Source organism: Neopsephotus bourkii, unplaced genomic scaffold (genome assembly GCF_033783945.1).
Source record: "Neopsephotus bourkii isolate Nb327-2 ecotype Australia unplaced genomic scaffold, CSIRO-AGI_Nbou_v1 NB_659, whole genome shotgun sequence".
Lineage (NCBI taxonomy): Eukaryota > Metazoa > Chordata > Aves > Psittaciformes > Psittacidae > Neopsephotus > Neopsephotus bourkii.
In genome coordinates, this window is record NW_026901158.1 from 6,640,652 (window position 1) to 6,658,308 (window position 17,657).

At 46.6% G+C, this 17,657-nt stretch overlaps 1 protein-coding gene across 1 annotated transcript in view; it reads left to right on the plus strand.

Annotated features, from left to right (window-relative positions):
• MEGF9 (multiple EGF like domains 9) overlaps positions 1–17,657 on the plus strand; it is a 48,505-nt gene extending 30,848 nt beyond the window's left edge. Inside the window, exons 4-7 of the mRNA XM_061352331.1 lie at positions 4,359–4,498; positions 8,011–8,154; positions 8,844–9,116; positions 12,770–17,657. Of these exons, the coding sequence (XP_061208315.1) occupies positions 4,359–4,498; positions 8,011–8,154; positions 8,844–9,116; positions 12,770–13,224 (1,012 nt within the window). The 3' untranslated portion in view covers positions 13,225–17,657. The remainder of the gene's footprint in view (positions 1–4,358; positions 4,499–8,010; positions 8,155–8,843; positions 9,117–12,769) is intronic.

Sequence of the window (17,657 nt, forward strand, 5' to 3'; positions counted from 1 at the left end):
GAACTGTTTTGGCTGGCTCAGATATGGTCAGCCAGTCCCTGGTCATCCAGGCTCTTGTGGCATCTGGGAAAACATTCCAAATGAATTCCTCCCCTCCTTCTTGGGAGAAGAAAGGGGAAAAGAAGAAAATCAATGATTAGAGGTTGCTGAGGTTTTGTGTTACGCCATTAAACTGCACAGCATGTCTCCCAACAGCCCTTATGGCTATGGTCCTCTATCTCCTCATCCATCTTATGTCTGTCATGTCCCTCCCTGACTTCAGGATGTTTCTGTGGAGGAGTGGAGACCCACTGCAGATGCAACTGCACATTAGGAGCTGTCTCATATCACATATTTTAGTGCTTTTATGCTTTTCCCCTTGTGATGAGGCTCTCCTGTGCTGGGGAGTACAAGGTGAGGGCACATCCCATCAGTGTGTCCTTCCCTGGCCATCAGACCTGGGGGGGATGAAAATTCCCTGTGGGATGCTCTGTGGCTTCAGGCCAGGCATGGGATAGGACTTTGGAGGTGTTGCCTGTTCTCTGTGTTCTAGGGGACACTTCCAAATGGGGTCAAAATTCCTCCTCTAGAAAAGTAGCCAGAGTAATGCAAGAGTGGGGGTCTCTCCAGTATCACCTTCTGTAGCTGTGAAACTGCAGTCCCATCTAAGATCCCATCATAGGCAATGTTTTGTTGCCACTAGTGGCACAGATCACTTGGCAAGTGATGGGGTTTCCTGTATCCAGTGGCTGTTTCCCCTTGGGTGGAGTGGAAGTGAAACCAGACTGGCTTTTGCAGATAAATTTTGGGATATAGGCAGTTCCCCTTGCCCAATACTTGCTTTTATATATGACCCCTGCCCAGTGCCTGCTACCCTGTACATCAGCATCCCGCAGTGAGTGCATCCAGCCCCAAGCTATTGCCCTGCAGGCATCAAGGCAGCAGCTCTTAAGGTATGACACAAAGCCCATAGTTCTGATCAGATGCATGAGCCCCTGCCTTGGGAGATCCCAAACCTGGCCTCAAGTGTGGCCCTTGCCCCTGTGTATTGGATCACACAGTGCTGGATCCAAGCCTTGCACTTACTCTGCCCCTATCCCCACCAGCTGGCTAATCACTGCTGGCTCCCTCTGCCAGGGCTTCATATGCCAGTGATGGTTTTAGTCATTAGGAAATGTATATGAAGTTGATGGATGATGTGATACGCACTACCTACATGGTCTTTAAAGTAAGTCTATTCATAAAGAACTAGGCGAAACAGAGGCTTTTGTTACTGGAAGCCTGTTTTTGCCCCAACATCGATTCTTTTGTGAGAGCTGCACACTGGTTGGCTTTAATGGAGTTAATAATCATCTGAAATGGAGTTGAGCAATTGATGTTATTGCATCAAAATGTTCCCCTCCTTCCCTTCCCCCTCTTTTTCCCCCTATTTCCCCCCAAAACAGAAATTCCTGGCTAATGCTCAAAATCCAGTTCAGTTCTCACCATGCAAGTATTAAACTGTGGGTCTTTTCTTTCAAGTTTCTGGATTCTTATGTGCACAATTGGTCTGTTAACAGCACTTTTTTTTTTTCTGTGTGGTTTCAATGCATTTATATCATTGACCTTTGCTTTAAAAAGTGTCTGACAGCCTTTGCTGGGCTGGAGCTATAAAAAGGAGTGTTGTAAGGGGGCTTTATTCTATGGAAGCAATGACCACAGGCAAAGCTTTATATTTGCTGAGTGATTTAATTCTTGCACATGCAGAACTTGGCTCTGGGCCATGTGTAACATGTTGAGAAAAGGTCTGTTTGAGAGGCATTAAACCCAAACTTTCCTAAACTGCCTTTTTTTTTGTACATATATATATATATATATAGCTCTCTTTCCTGTTATTTTTAAGCTAACAAGTCAAATCAAGGGATACTGCCCAAAAAATGCTGCGCTGAGCTCTAGCAGAGCCACTGGGGAAATAAAGCTCCTTTAAAGCAATGAAGTGGGAGTCTGGATTGAGGGGTGCCTGCTAAGAGGAAGATGAGGGTGGCAATGTAAAGGTTTAATGGAGGGACAGGAGAGGATAAAATGGGGCACTCTGGACTCCAGCTTGAGAGGGTGAACATCGACCAGCTCTAGTGCTCGGTCCTGCTATGTCCTACTTATAAGGCACATCCTATGGGTAAACACAGGTGTGTTTTCAGGTTAAGCATCAGTTCCCCCCCATTAGTTGCTTTTCCCTGCTTGGATTTGCCTGTCCCCTGCCTACATACAGGAATATCTGACTGGTAGCAGTTAGAAGCAAATAAACCCAAACTTTCGGTTTGCTCTCATTTCCAACACTGTGACAACACTTGGATGAACATTGGGTCTTGTGAAAAGCTCTTTCAAAGTCAAATGTACTGAGCTGCTTAACAGCATCCCTTTGAATTGTGCATCTGTCTGCTGAAACTCCAGATAATGGTCTGGAAAGGAGGAGACGTCATCTTTCTTTTTCTCCTTCTTGCAATCAGTCCATTAAATAAGCCTGGAGTTTCACATGCTGGAACTATTTAATTGTGTACCCACTTGGGCTGAGTTCCGTGTTTTGGTGTGCCTTTGAGTGTTTCCTCTTCCTTTGGCAAGCAACTGAACAAGAGAAATACTAAATGCTGTTAATTTCCACCGGAAGCAATGTGTTCCCCAAAACACTGCAATCTACTGCATCTTAATGAAAACCAACACATCAACAGTGCACCGAGCCATTTGCAGCCTCAGCCTCTATTGGTTTTAATCAGCAGGTTTTTTTCCAGGGGCTTTTTAGAAGCAAATTGTGCATTGCTCACTCTTCCCCAGGAGGAGAGAGGGAGAACAATTGGTTATCTCTGTGCAGGCACATTGAACCCTGGAATACTGAATTAAACAAGTGTAGGAATAGGGAGGAGGAACAGGGGGAGAGCTGAGAGGAGGATGCATCCAGTGGCGGTACCTGCCTTGTTCACTGGGGCTTCAAATGAAGCCATCTCTTGTAGGAGACCAAATCACGTTTGTTTTGGGTGGCTGTTTTGCCTTCCCTGTGCAGCACACAGGTTGAAGGCTATTGCTGATGTGGAGAGGCACTTCTACACAACCTTGTCCTTGACTTGGGCTTTAGTGGTTCCTTCATCTGTGGAGTCGGTGGGAAAGAGCATCTTATCCATTCCTGTGATTTCATAGAATCCCAGACTGGTTTGGGTTGGAAGGGACCTTAAAGCTCCTCCAGCTCCAACCCCTGCCACAGGCAGGGACCCCTTCCACTGGAGCAGCTTGCTCCAAGCCCCTGTGTCCAACCTGGCCTTGAGCACTGCCAGGGATGGGGCAGCCACAGCTTCTCTGGGCACCCTGTGCCAGCGCCTCAGCACCCTCACAGGGAAGAGCTTCTGCCTAAGAGCTCAGCTCAGTCTCCCCTCTGGCAGGTTAAAGCCATTCTCCCATGTCCTGTCCCTACATACCCTTATTTCCCTGAGAATTGAGCTTAAATGCTACTAGTATATAGTCACTTATGAAAGCAATGGGTTTGAAGCCTCTACGTCAAGAGACTGGCATGGAAAGCCAAAGGAATGAGGGTAACCTTTGCTTTTTATAGCCTCTTGGTATTTGCTCATGCCAGCTGACACCAATACCCTCTGTTTTAACTGCGCAGAGCTCCACCCTCTGTGCACTTCAGACTCCGTGCCCAAGTAAACAGGCTCCTGGCTGGGGTTAGTGTAGTGGAAACTGCTGGGGAAGGGAAAATCCTCTCTTGCCTTTCCTTGCCTCCTGCTGGGTAGAAGAAGGTGACTGGAGTGAGAGCCTTTGCCTGGGTGGCTGTGGGGACGCTGAGTGGAAGGGATGAATAGGATCATGAAGGAGAGCAAGTGGCTGATGCCTGCTGAAATCCAAGCAAGATACCCGAGATGCTGTGCTCTTGAGGGAGCAGGGAATTGTCCACTTTCCCCAAAAACTGGGGAGTGCTGCTTGGTATCCATGTGGGGAGAGGTGATCATCCATGTGGGTGCTCTCTTATGGTCAAGGTGTAGTGCTCATGGGTGTCTCATTGTCCTGCATGACCTGGGGCAGGTGGCTGAGGAAGCTGGGAGGGGAGAGAGGCTGTTGGAGCATCTGCTGAGGGTAATGCATGAGGATGGCTTTGGGCCAAGGCTTTCCACAGTGAGCGATGTTTTCTGGTGCCCAGCTCAAGATTGCTGTCAAGGCAACTGCTTTTGTAGAGATTTAATCTCTCCTGAACTCCCCATCGCTTTTGGAAGTTGGTGCCTATGGGTTTCATACTGTGCTTCCAGAAGAGTTCACCTCTTCTGGAAAGGGAGTCCAAATCACTGACCAGAGGTCTGTGCTTTGGATGCCCTCTCAGTACATCCAGATCTCACTGTTTGTTTTACCCTGTGCAGCTCTGGGAAATGCCAGTGTAAAGTTGGTGTCACGGATCTGAAGTGTGACCGGTGCAGTGATGGATACTACAAGTTTAATGAAACCACGTGCGAGCCGTGCCAGTGCAACAACCACTCCAAGACCTGCAACAGCTCCACAGGTAACCTCCCCCTTGTGACCATGGGGGGTGCAGGCTTTACCTGCCTCACCTGTCTCTGGTTTTTGTCACTTCTGTGCAGCAAACTCTGCTCTCATCTTCTTCATCTGCATCTTTAGAATCATAGAATTTAGGCCTTGAGTACCCAGAATCTTTACATTTAAACTGACATTAAAATACAGCTTTGGAGCTAGTCTTCTTCTCAAGGAAGTCAATAAAGACAGCGTTACCCACCCCAGGCTGCAGTGCAGAGCCTTTATTCTGCAGTCTCTATTGGAAATCACTGCTCCATTGTTCTCTGCACTTACCCAAATACACAACACTGGCTTTTAAGGAGCTGTTGTTTAACTGCTGTTTACCTGGAAACATGTACTGCACTAGCACTGAGGTAAGGTGACTGTTATTGCCACAGAGACCATTAGTGCTAGAAAAAACTGGCAGCACCTAATTAATATTGCCCACTTCTTATAAGTTTGCCTTGTTCCTTTTCCTTGATCACTTCTTTGGCTGTATCTCACTCATGCAGATGTTGATAGAGTGCAAATGTTGAGGTACCTGTGCTTGAAGAGCTTATGGGAGGGCAGGGGGATCCTAATTGCTTTCCCATTTCCACTGAAAGGAGAGATCCCAGAGGAGGAATGTTATGTGACTCCTGCACAATCCCCACTTCAGCAGCAAAACTCACACTCCAAAATCCAAATTCTCATCAGAACTTCCAGGCTGAAATGCAGTTCTGTGATATTTATGCAGGAGCTTAGAAAGAAGTAATATTTTCAAAGCCTTTGGAGGGGGTTTTGTAGGTGGCAGAGAGGCAGAGCTCATGAAAGAAGGTGATTTGGGGTAACTTCTGCACCACTGTCTCTTCCCTCATGTCCTATATGTTTCATAGAATCACAGACTGGTTTGTGTTGGAAAGGACCTTAAAGCTCATCCCATTCCAAATTCCTGCCATGGGCAGGGACACCTTCCAATAGACCACATTGCTCCAAGCCCTGTGCAACCTGGCCTTGAAAAGCAGAGGAATGGGCAGCCAATGCCCTGATCCTGCTGAGCATCAGTTAGCACTGGGCACCAGACCTACACTGATGAATTACTGCATTCATTCCTTTACAGAGCTGTATGTGCTTCTGTCCTACCAATATTGAAGGATACAAGACTGTACCTAAAGCTGTGCACACATGAGCTGTGTTACTGATTTGGAGCTGGCTGTGTGGGTTTTGTGAAGGAGGAAGATAATCTGCTCTCCCATTTTCTTCCTCAATGTTCCACCTGCTCTTGATTTAATTAAAACCCCAAACCCCAGCACAGATCTTGCCCCTGGGATGAGGCTGTGCAGCAGCCCTTCAGCTGGAGCTGCCCACAGCACTGCAAAGAAAAACCCTCTTTTTGGTTAATGCCCTATTCTTGAGTATACAAAAATCCCTTTTTCCCCCCCAAATTTCCTCCATCTGCTTTATTTGCTGCGAGGGGTGGGAGAACCCAACAAAACCAGAGCAGAGCACAGTTGATTAACAATTAGGTCTGACATCTAATAAGTAACACAGCGCTCAGCCTGCTCTAGACACTGCACTCTGTGTGACCTCCCCGGCTTTACATCAACTCTATGTGGTCTTTGTCACATTTTCAAGCTTTCTTTGGCATCAGTGCTGTTCTTTGGGCTCCCTCTGCCGGCTTTACAACCGGCTCCAGTCGGCATTCCATAGGCCAGGAGGAATATTTAATATCACTGGCTTGGGAATCAGGCAGCTCCCGAGGCAACAGAGCATCCTTTGACACTTGTGCCCTGTTTTATGTCAGTGCAGTGAGTTTGGTTGCTGCTTCCCAGTTGAGATATTGGGAAGTTTGATCCTTCCTGAGGGAATTATCAGGATGGGAAGTGCTATTAATTATTAAGGCTTTCTATAGTGATACCTGATTGCAAGCCCATGCATGCTGTGCATGACTGAGCAACTTGCTGACTCATTGGAAACGCAGCCATCTCACAGGGTTCATGCAAAGACATGCGAGTAATTCCTGCTGATGGGAAAGACATTGGTCCTGAAATGACCAAGTCTGTACAGACTCTAGATTTATGCCTGTATTAAAGCCTGCAGAGCATGGTTCAAGGCACCCTTGCTGCTGATGGGGCAGGTTAACCTTCCCTGAGCTGCTCAGTCCCAGGCATCCCAGTGAGGCAGCTGATGGAGGTTTGCAGATCATTTCCCCTCAAACCTGACATCTCTCCCACAAAAACCACTGGCTCGTGGCTGACACCCTGTTGGGTGAAGAGCAGACAGTGTGTGGGAGCTGTTTGTGAGCGTCCTTAGTCATCAGGGTGCTGCCAGCACCATTGTGCCAGTGAATCATTCCCAAAGTGGGTTTGCTTCCTGCCCTTGGCATGAGGGTCGCCTCCAAGGACATGCTGGGGATGCTCAGGGATGCTGAACTGCAGAGTCATCACTGTGCAGAGAGAAGGAGCCATGCAGTGTGTTGGGGTTGCAAGGGAGCCAAACTGCTCCACTGTGAATAAGAGAATCAGCTGTGTGGTTTAACAGTCAGCATTAACCTAATTCAGGGGGTTTTGTGTGCTTAATGTTGATGAGACTTTTTCCATAGCCCTATAGTGCTGTCAGATTAGCTCAGTGAATCTCCTGTCTGGGCTTTTATATACATGGAATAAACCACTCTGTGCTGCCCTGGTTTGTTAGAAGGTGGCTGTTGCCTTTTCAGAGTCTTGTACATGGGGTTTAATAATCTCAGCTTCTCTCAGGTCACTGCCACCTTCTCGAGGAGCCTGCTGAATTACAGAATGTTCCTGTTGATGGATGGGCTTTTGATAGAGGCTGCGTTTTTATAACGAGGGACATATTTCTTTCTCTGGCCACAAAATGCAATTTAAAGGGCCATTGGGACACAGCCTCTGCTAAGACACAGCACATTGATTTTCTGATTCAGGGGCTTCCCTGAATCCTTCAGGAAAGGGATGTGGCTCACATGAACTCCCAGTTCTCCTCTGGTTCTTTGGTCAGTCACTCCTGCTGCCTTGTGCCTGTGATGGGGATGAAGCCATCTGCCTCCAAAGCAGGACACCAGCACTTCCTTACCCCAACCACCAGGTCTGCGGTGTAGGAAGAGGTTGTGCACAAAAAGAAGGCAATGAACTGGAAGGACCCCTCGTGGGAGTGGGGGATTGAAGCCTCAGGATTCCATCTCACTGATGGAATCAAATGCAAACTGAAACCTCTTTCCTTGAGGACCATTTAATATTGATAGCATGTGTTTACCTGCGCTGACCTTTCAGTGAGGAGCTGTGTGCCTTTCCTCTCTGCGGCTACCTACTTTTTCACGCTGTATGTGTGTGCATATGGAGTAGGGGTGAGGTCTTAAGAGGCCAGGATCACGTTTTGGCCAGAGGGCATTCAAAAATCACCTGTGAGCTCTGATAATTGAGGGCGCTCCATGCGGATTCATGCTCCAAATGTTCCGCTCCAGTTCCTGCTCCTCAATGGTTGCTTGTGCTCCTGTCCCTTCCCCAGGCATCTGCCTGCACTGCCAAGGGAACACCGAGGGGAACCACTGCGAGCTCTGCAAGGAGGGGTTCTACAGAAGCACCCATCCTGCCCACTCCTGCCATCGCTGCCCGTGCTCCACCGTGGCATCCACCGGAACCTGTCGCATACGTAAGGCTTTCCCTTTGGTCTGACTCCTCAGATAATGAATGTAGTGCTTTACAGTTAAGTTACCACTCAGTGCATCAGCCTAGCAAGGGGTTTATAGCCCATTAACCTGTCTGTGGGAGCCAGGGCACCTTGTGGAAGCAGCGCCTGGCACGATGCATCCCTGGTGCTTGTGTTACCTCTTGTGAGAGAAGCTGTGCAGTGGAGGGCATCAGGAATGTGTCGCTGCTCTATTTTCATGTAATCAAGAGAAGTCATAGCTGTAATAAAAATATATAAGGCTTTTTTTTTATATATATTTCTTCAATCAGTTTTACAATGAAGCCACCTCTGGCTTTGTATAGCCCCAAAAGTTCCTGCAGATTCCTAACATCCCTGATACAGTTCCAGCTGTTTGAGATGGGAATGCTCAGGACTAATCATCTGTTTGCTTAGCACCATGCTGAGCATGCTCTGTGATGCTGGTACAAGGCATCAGAAACCCCAAGAGCTTCTTTTTAACCCCTATGGACAAAGAAACTGCTGCAGGTCAAAAGTTGTATTTTCAGCATAAAATCTGAGATTGGTTAATACTCAGTGGCTCATTTTTGTCACAGTGGCTTGTTGTCAGGTCCCTAAGAACAAACCCCAGAGCGGGTGTTTCTCTCCAGGGGGGTATGACACATCCCCTGTTTGCTTTCTGTATTCTCTAGATCATGGTGAAAGTGCCCCAAGGTGTGACAAGTGCAAAACTGGGTACACTGGCCCGAACTGCAACCGCTGTGACAACGGCTACTACAACTCTGACAGCATCTGTGTGACGTGTAAGTGCAACGGGAACGTGGACCCAGTGCAGTCACCCAGTGTGTGCCAGCCAGACAGTGGGGAGTGCATCGGCTGCCTGTACCACACCGCTGGCTTCCACTGTGAGCGGTGTGAGGATGGCTACATCCGAGACCCCGATGGGACCAACTGCACCAAGAAAGGTAAAACACACTCCTGAAGGCTGGGAAGGGGATCATAGAGTCATAGAATGGTTTGGGTTGGAAAGGACCTTAAGATCGCCCAGTTCCAACATCCCCTGCCATGGGCAGGGATGCCTCACCACCTCACAGGAAAGAGCCTCTTCCTTACATCTAACCTGAACTTCCTCTGTTTCAGATTAAACCCATCACCCTTGTCCTATTGCTATAGTCCCTGATAAAAGAGTCCCTCTCTGGCATCCTTGTGTCCCCCTTTAGATACTGGAAGGCTGCTATGAATGTTTATTGTTCAGGTTGGTTTAGATTTGTCTAGCCTGTGTTTCAGGGAAGAAAACCAGACCATGTTTGAAATCTGATTGAGGTTTACCTCTGTAACCTCCCTGAATCCCAGACTGCAGCAGGCACCTCTAGTGAACAAGCTGTTTGCAGTATATTTAAATGTAGGTTTTCAGATTTCCATTGCTTGATATACATGATTTTAGTGCCCAGTGAATTGTCCTTATTGACCAGTCCATCCAACAGCACTGCCTAGTTCCCTAGAAAGGGTGTTTATAATGAATCTTGTCAGTCCTCATACTCTGCAGACACTATTTGGGCCAAATTGTAGATATCAGAGAGTCAACCCCAGAATTTACTGGTATCCAGTCTGGGAGTCTCTCATCAGTCTTCAATCCACATCCAAGACACTGCACATGGCATCTCTGACACAAATTGGCTCTGGTACTTCGAGAAGCTACTGCACAGCATGAGGACTCACAGTAAAGTGAGAGAAAATGGTTCTTAAGTTGCTCCTTCAGTGGTTATCAGGAGTTTGGTCCACAAGGTGGATCTCCAGTTCCATGCATGGAAATGTTACTGGTGTTATGGATTAGATAAGAGAGCCCAAGAGTTTGGGGAAGTATTTGGGCCTGAATTTGTTCTTGTCACCAGCAGAGATTTAATTCAGATCTTCTGTTAGGAGCTAATGTGGTTGTCACTCCCATGCTGCTCTCTGGAGGTGCAGTCACAGCATCCTGCTCTGCTCAGAGAGATGATCAATACAGAAAAGTTGAATGCTCATTAGCTGGAACTGTACTGTTATAGGGCTGGAAATGGCACTTTTGCATCATCCCCCTGCACAGTCCTCTGTGCAGAGCTGCATGATCTTGCTGTATTGAAGTTCGCTTGTATGGCTTGGCTTGGAGACTTGCAGTTTTCACCATTCAGTTTGATTTTAATGGCATTGTTATAGCCAATTCTGATGTAGGGAAGGACTGCCCCCTTTCAAAGGGACTGGGACACACTATTCTAGCCCTCCTGTTTCCTTGGTACCCCTTTTCCCCTTTCTTATTAAGCAACTAAAGAGGCACACAGTTTCTTTCCAGTTTCTTACACACAATTTGCCTCAAACTGGTACAGTGAGGTACTGTGTTTAAACTAGTTTTAGGTTAAGATCATCATAAGCCACTAGGGCGTTTGAGTAGCCTAGTTCTGAGTGGCTTCTGGAGCAGAATCATCACCCAGATGATGATTTAAGTCTATTTAAATGCTTGCAGTTGAAACAAGCCAGCATAAAGCTAAACCCAACCTCAAATATCTACAGAGTCTTAAACCTGACCAACATTTTGGTGCTTTCAAGGCTGGTGGAGAGAATACCCAAAGGATGTGTGGGATGACCCAAGTCAGTGTTTTAGAGCCAAGTTAGTGTTTTAGACCTGTGGGTGGTTGGTGTTTCTGGTGAAGCAAAGCAGCAAGGACTCAGTGATGCAGTGGCCCCGTGCCACCCAGCTCAGCATCACAGCCATCCCTGAGAGCTGGCACAGGGACTGCTGGCACAGGCCTGGCTCCTGCTGGGGCTCATTCACTGTGGGCCATAGCAGAAGCTTTGCAGGGCCTGCATTTCAATCAGGCAGCTGGATATGACGCTCATGTCAAAGCTGCCAAAGCAGCCCATTGACTGAACATCTGCCACTCTCAAGGAGCTGCTTGTGGACATCTGGAGGGTTGGCACAGCCCTGGTGAGCAGGAACAGGCATGGCTGTGTCACAGCTCAAAGCGACAGCCCGTTCTCAGAGCAGGGCACTGTTGCACCATGACGTTACCGTCGGTTCCAGGAAGTGTTTTCACCCATGTCCCCCTGCCAGCACTGAGCTGATGCTGACTCACAAATAAAGCCCAGCAAAGTCCTGTTTCCTTGCTGGTGAATCAGGCATTGTCTCTGTTCTGGGGGTTTATTTCTAATTATAGCTACCAAGCCAGGGTTTGCCAAGAATTGAGTGTTAATACAGGAATTCGGAAAGGATGACCGAATTCCTCGTGCCCTTCTCCCAAAGCTGTATCCAGGAACCTCTTGCTCCTGTCACGTTGCTTCCTACTGCAAAATTCTGCCTGTGATCCCATAGAGAAATATGCCTTTGTGGCATTCAGCATCCTGAATATCCTTATCAACTTCAGGCAGGACCTGCAGAGAATAGAGGAGCTGCTGCAGGGAAGGGACTCTGAACAGGAGCCTAAATTAGGAGGCCCCCTTCATAGGAGTTTCTTTCTCCATTGCCTGAGCTGGGAACGTGGCAGTCCAAAGTTAACTCGTGGGAGCTCCCCTGAGGGCCTGTGGTAAGAGATGTGCTGAGTATTTCCAGCTCCTGTTGCCATTGGAGATGCAGCTTAGTGCAAAATTAGTCCTTTGGAAGTGACTCTCCTCAGTCATAATTAGGAGACATTCTCTTTGGGAGAGCTGGATCAATACAACAGCACCATCAGCTGTAATTGCTGCAGCTGTAAGTGAGTTTAAAATAAAGTTGCATTTCTGATAGGACAAAGAAATGGAAGAGAGTGGGAAATAGGGTGCAGAGAGTCCTGTGAAGCAATAGGTGTAGAGAACACTTTGGTTGATTGACACATCATCTGAAGGGTTCTGTTCTTGTTGCCTGGACTTGAGAACCGAAAAATAGATCAGGTTATTCCTGTGAAAAGATGCTCTTTTTAGTTATGTTTGGGAGCCTAATACTCAGGCTTTTATCATGCTTTCTGAGGCCTAGAGCTCAACTGGTTTGAAGGTGTAATGAATTTGCATCCCACTTGTGAGATGTCCAGTGTTAACGTGTTGCTGACTCCTAGGTCTGAGAAGGGAGTTATCCCATTGCTGGAAACAAGGCAGGTTCTTGTCTATTTTGTGCCTGGGAACAGGCTGCAGAGGAAGACTGAGCTTGTGGCACAGTCTGATAATTCCCATGTTCTCATCCTTCATGCGTGGACAAATGCCAGCAGCTGAAATCAAACCAGGATCCAAACTGGCTTCTGCTGTGCTCAGAAGTTTCATGGGAACATCCATAGTCTTTTTAGGGGGATGATATGGTTACTTTTTGCTTCTAGTTATGCAGACTGGGGGTTGCTGTGAGATTTGTGTATGTATCTAACACTGAATCTTGGCTACTGCACCTACCCCTCCATGCCCAGATTTTACATAGGGATGCTGCAGTCAGTGAGCACTTACTTAACACATAGGATTACTTAAAAGAACCCAACTCTGGCTGTTTTTGTAAACTATTGTGAAAACATACCAGCTTTAACAGTTTAGACTTTATTGCCATAATAACTGTGATATAAATGTCAAATCTCTTATGTTTGTGCTTAACTCCAGCTTAGCTTTTATTGACCGTTTTTCATTTGTTTTGTAGAAGCCACTCTTGGGCCAGAAACAGGGGAGTTCACAACATCTGCTCCAAATGCCACCAAGGCAACATCCTTTCCAACTGCAGTGATAAACAGTACGCTGTCACCAACAACTATACAGATGCTATTTCCCATGAGCTCCTCTGACAACAGCACTTCTGCTTTTGCAGATGTGTCCTGGACTCAGTTTAACATCATTATCTTGACAGTTATCATCATTGTTGTGGTCCTACTAATGGGATTTGTGGGTGCTGTCTACATGTACCGTGAGTATCAGAACAGAAAACTCAATGCTCCTTTTTGGACCATTGAACTCAAAGAGGACAACATCAGTTTTAGCAGCTACCACGACAGCATTCCCAACGCTGACGTTTCGGGGCTGTTGGAAGATGATGGGAATGAAGTCGCACCGAATGGACAGCTAACGCTGACGACTCCCATGCATAACTATAAAGCTTAAAAGCAGTGATCCAGCTATTCCGAAGTTGGCTTGGAAAAGTTATGGGGCTTGTTGAAGGGATATCAGGAATCCGTGCCAAGGCTCCACGCAGAGGAATTTGCTCTTCAGATACTCTTATGATGGGAATGCTGTAGCTTGCAAGTGAACAGAAAAAAGCATAGTAAATCCGAATTTCAGGTAATATGGTCAATTGCATTCAGTGTCCTGTTCTCCATCAAGATCCACAGAGTTCACTGTTGTTAAAGGCTTGATGATGCTCATCTGAAATACCTTTCTTATGAAGAAGTGGTAGGGTGGAGAAAGCACTACCCATGACTCATCAAAAGCTACTTGATATCCAGCCAACCTAACACTTATGTCTTCATCCTTTAGTTTGAGAAGTAGCTCATGAATTAACAGTGGATTTTCAGGAAAGGCTTCATTCTAGTTCCTGATATAAATGTGTTTAAAAAGGAGGACAAAAAGAGAAAAGGGAGATGTTCACTGCAATACCAAAAGGCAAGTAGAGGAGTGAGGTGCACACTTGAAAAAAGTCACCATTATGAGTTTCCACTAAGCAGGGAAACAGGGGAAAAATAAAGAATTAAAACATTGGAGTTAGGGAAGAGACAAAGCTTTTCCCTTTCGGAGTATTTATACAGGGTGATGATGCTATTAAAACATAGCAATCCATTTTGCTTTTTCTAGAAGGAGTTAATGAACTTGTATAGTTTCTGTGCAAGGGAAGACGACAAAGACATCTCAGGGTTGCCGTGTAAAAAGAAAAGCTAGGCTTAATACCCTACCCTGATAGCAATGGTGTGTTCTGTATATAAAATGTAATATATCTTCTTGGAATTGTATTTGTAATTATTTGTACAAAAAGACAAACAACCAACCAACCAAAAACACCCCCCCCAACAACAAACCCGTGAACCTCCCCTATCCCCCAAGTCATATTTTATCCTCTAGATTTTAACTGTACAGCGGTTAGTGGCGTTGTTTAAAAAGGAAACAAAACCTGAGGGTTGTTTAAAATACTGTAAACTAGATGGCAATATTGTTGGAGCTGGGACTCTGGCAAACACCGACTGCTTGAAGCTTTTCTTCTAGTGTCATTGACTAACTTTCTTTTTTTAGAGAACATGTGAGTGCTCCCTACTTGCATCTGTTAAATTTCTCCATTCCTTTAAATATAGAGTGAATACCAGTGTTGCCATGACTTAGGGCCTAGTAAGTGTCCAAAAATTGGATGTACCATTCTGTTACTTGCTTTTAAATCTCCATACAAAATGCAAATACACTGTCATGAATGCACTGAGAGCCTCATCTCCATGGCTGAGCTTCTCCAGAGCGGCTGCTCATGGTGTGAGTGGATCTCATTCCCATCTGTCCTGCACTGACACAGTGACAGGGGAGATGTGTCAGAGAGCTGAAAGCAGCCTCTTGGAGGGCAAAAGCAACAACATCTGGATTTGGGTGGGAATGGCTTTCAGCTGTGAAGAGCTTCTATGCTTAAAAGCTACAAGTGCACTGAGGCTTTCTGGAAATGTACGTAGCACAAGGTGGTGGTGATGGGGAATCAGCTGTGTCCCTGGTTCCCCTCATTTTTGTGGGAGGCTGGTGGACTGTTAGGGGTAGAGCAGCTAACGGGCAGCAGAGTACAGGGAGGTCACTTCTCACTTGGTATCTGCCTCAACGCAGGCACTGTGCCCTCCTTGTGCTGATGAGCGCCAGGTCCAGCCCATGAAAATCAATACTATTACATTTAAGCAGGGTGTGAAACAAGCCTCTCGCCTAACTCATGAGGAACCTCAGAACTAAAGCTGCATTGCTGTGTGTGTTGGTGCTCTGCAAGTGATTGCTGCTGAGGATAAATGAAGTACCTGCTAAAGGTCAGCAGGCGCTGACAGATGCATCCTCAAAGCCAGGTGAAAGGAGGTGTTTCTCAAGATGAGAAATGGTAGGAAGAATGTGGTGATTATTTATTTGCTTTCTGGTGCTGCATGGAGGCTTTTCTTACCATTGGAGACTTTTTGGGGAGGGTGGGGGGTATAGGTACTTCAAACACATGCACAAACATGCCATTTCTGCCTCAAAAACTTGCTTGCCTGGTTTAAAGATGGGGCACAGCAAGTAAGAAGGGAAAGAGCTGAAGATGGTCAAGGGCACCTGCAAAGGCAGAATGGGATATTGAACTGATGGGACCTGGGTGAGGTCCCGGTGTGTCGGTAATGTTGGCTAATGTCAATCAGAGCAATGTTACTTGGAGTTATGAAACAGGGGAGGGGTGAAGGAGAAAATCTGGATGTTGCTAATCCTTGAGTCACTCATCAAACTTTGGAAGAGCAGAAAATTTCCTGGAAGTTGTAACTATTTAGCAGCGCTGATTTAGGGATACGCTTGCACTTGGTCACTTCAGAGGGTGGGGAAAGGTGATTTAGGAAGTGTTAGCTTCTGGGACTAATGCTGGCAGGCTAAGTGAAGGATGGATTGTTCACTTTAATGTTTTCATAATATTTTGGTAGAGAGACAAAACACCTCTTCCTCAGATTTTGGGATTACTGTTGGCTACTTTGTACCAGAAATAGGCCTTGAGTTTTCTCTCGCTGTAGAAATAACATCTGCAAAATCAGAGTGTGACTTCAGATGCGGAGCCCTCCTAATCTGTGCCTATCACACTGCAGGAGGTGTTTGCATGTGGGCTGCTTCTGACCTCCAAATTACCCTCAGTTCTTTGTGTTTGAGGTCTGGGTTTGAGAAGAGGAGGAGGGCAGGATACCTTGCAGTCAGTCTGCGAGGGAGGGTGATACAGCTGTGCTGCTATGGGTTGCACATCTGGATGAAGGGATGTAGTAGATGGTCCCCACAGATGTGATGGGAAGCTTGGCTGGGCAGGGATGACCTGCCTGCCTGGGTTTGGACAGCAGAGGAAAGCACAGGATGTTCTTTAGCAGGGACTGGAGCACAGTGAGGATGTGGCACTGGGACAGTGCTTGTCAGCTGGCAAAATGACTCAGCAGGAAAATCCCGGCCATCTCCAGTCAACCAGGCCTTTGGCACAGAGGAATAGCACTTACAAAAGGGGATCAATGTCTCAGCAAAGAGAGAATAAACAGCTTCATGTTCGATTTTGGTGGTGTGAGATGAGATCCTCGCTCTCTCCATCACTCATGCAGTGTCCCCTGGGCACTGCAGCAGGTGAGGACGAAGCTGAGCTAGTTGTATCTTCTATCAGCTTAGGTTGACATTGCATTTTGAGGGGATGCAGAGCAACACACACGTGCCAGGGTACTAAAGGACACCAGGACCACCGACCTGCTGCGTTGTAACTTGTCATGAAGCTTCCCAGATGTTGTGGTTTGCCCTATGCCACAATGGGGTGTGGGCAGGTAAACCAGAAATGGATTTACAGGGCTGTGTTGAGGTCCTACTCAAGCTAGCAAGACAAGAAGAAGGCATCTGGATGACTTCTAGGGCTGATGCGGCAATACAGATACATGTAGGATTGCTGAAGGGCCACCATGCTTCACCTTCCCAGTGGGCATGCTGCTGTATGGCTCTCCTGAAGAAAGGTAGTCAGTGGCATGGTACAGTGGCTGTAGAACATAGAGAAGGTACAATAAGGGCTGGGTTAAGGTGGGAAACCAGCTCTCAAGGCACGATCCTCAGGGTCGTGAGGGCCCTGTGGACCCAGCTGGTCTGGATGGGGTGAGTTCAACAGTCAAGTAACTTGGAGGCAAGAGAATATAATGGAGTGGATAAAGGGCAAAAAGCAATGATATGTCAAATGCGTGGGGCAGCCTGGATGGCTGACAGCTTAGGAGAGCATTTGGTAAGCACAGAATGCAACAGACATGGAGTGATTGAGTTAATGGGAATAGATGATGATCTCAAACCTTATGAACCACTGTAGCTAGGAGTAACTGTGTGGAGCACTAGCCCTGGGGAGCTGTGAGGAGATGTCATCCACTGGAATGAGAATTCCCTTGAACCAGGCAAACTTGGCATGCTGGAAGCCTTTTATGTAAGAGGAGGGGATGTAGTCAGCATCCTCTGGGTGTCCTGGGCCAGTTCAGTGCTCTACAACTGTGTTATCTTAAACGTTACATGCAATGGAAACGGGGGAAGTTTGCACAGTCTCCTTTAAATAAAGGACATAAAAATAAGTTTCTCTGTCAAGTGAAGTTTTAAAATGAGCTCCCACAGGACTCTGCTCTTTGTGTCAGAGGCATGGATAAGAGAAATGTGGGCCTTAAAAGCTGTACTTGCTCCCAACTGAAACCAATCAGTCTTACTACGCATCCAAATAAGGTGTCTCCTAAGCATATGCTATGCTTACAAATGCATTTCTAAAATAAAAAGTGTATGATTTGAATATATGTCAGAATTTATACAGAAGAATGTTATTTAAAATGAATAAAAATAAATGTATATAATTTGTATCTATGCCA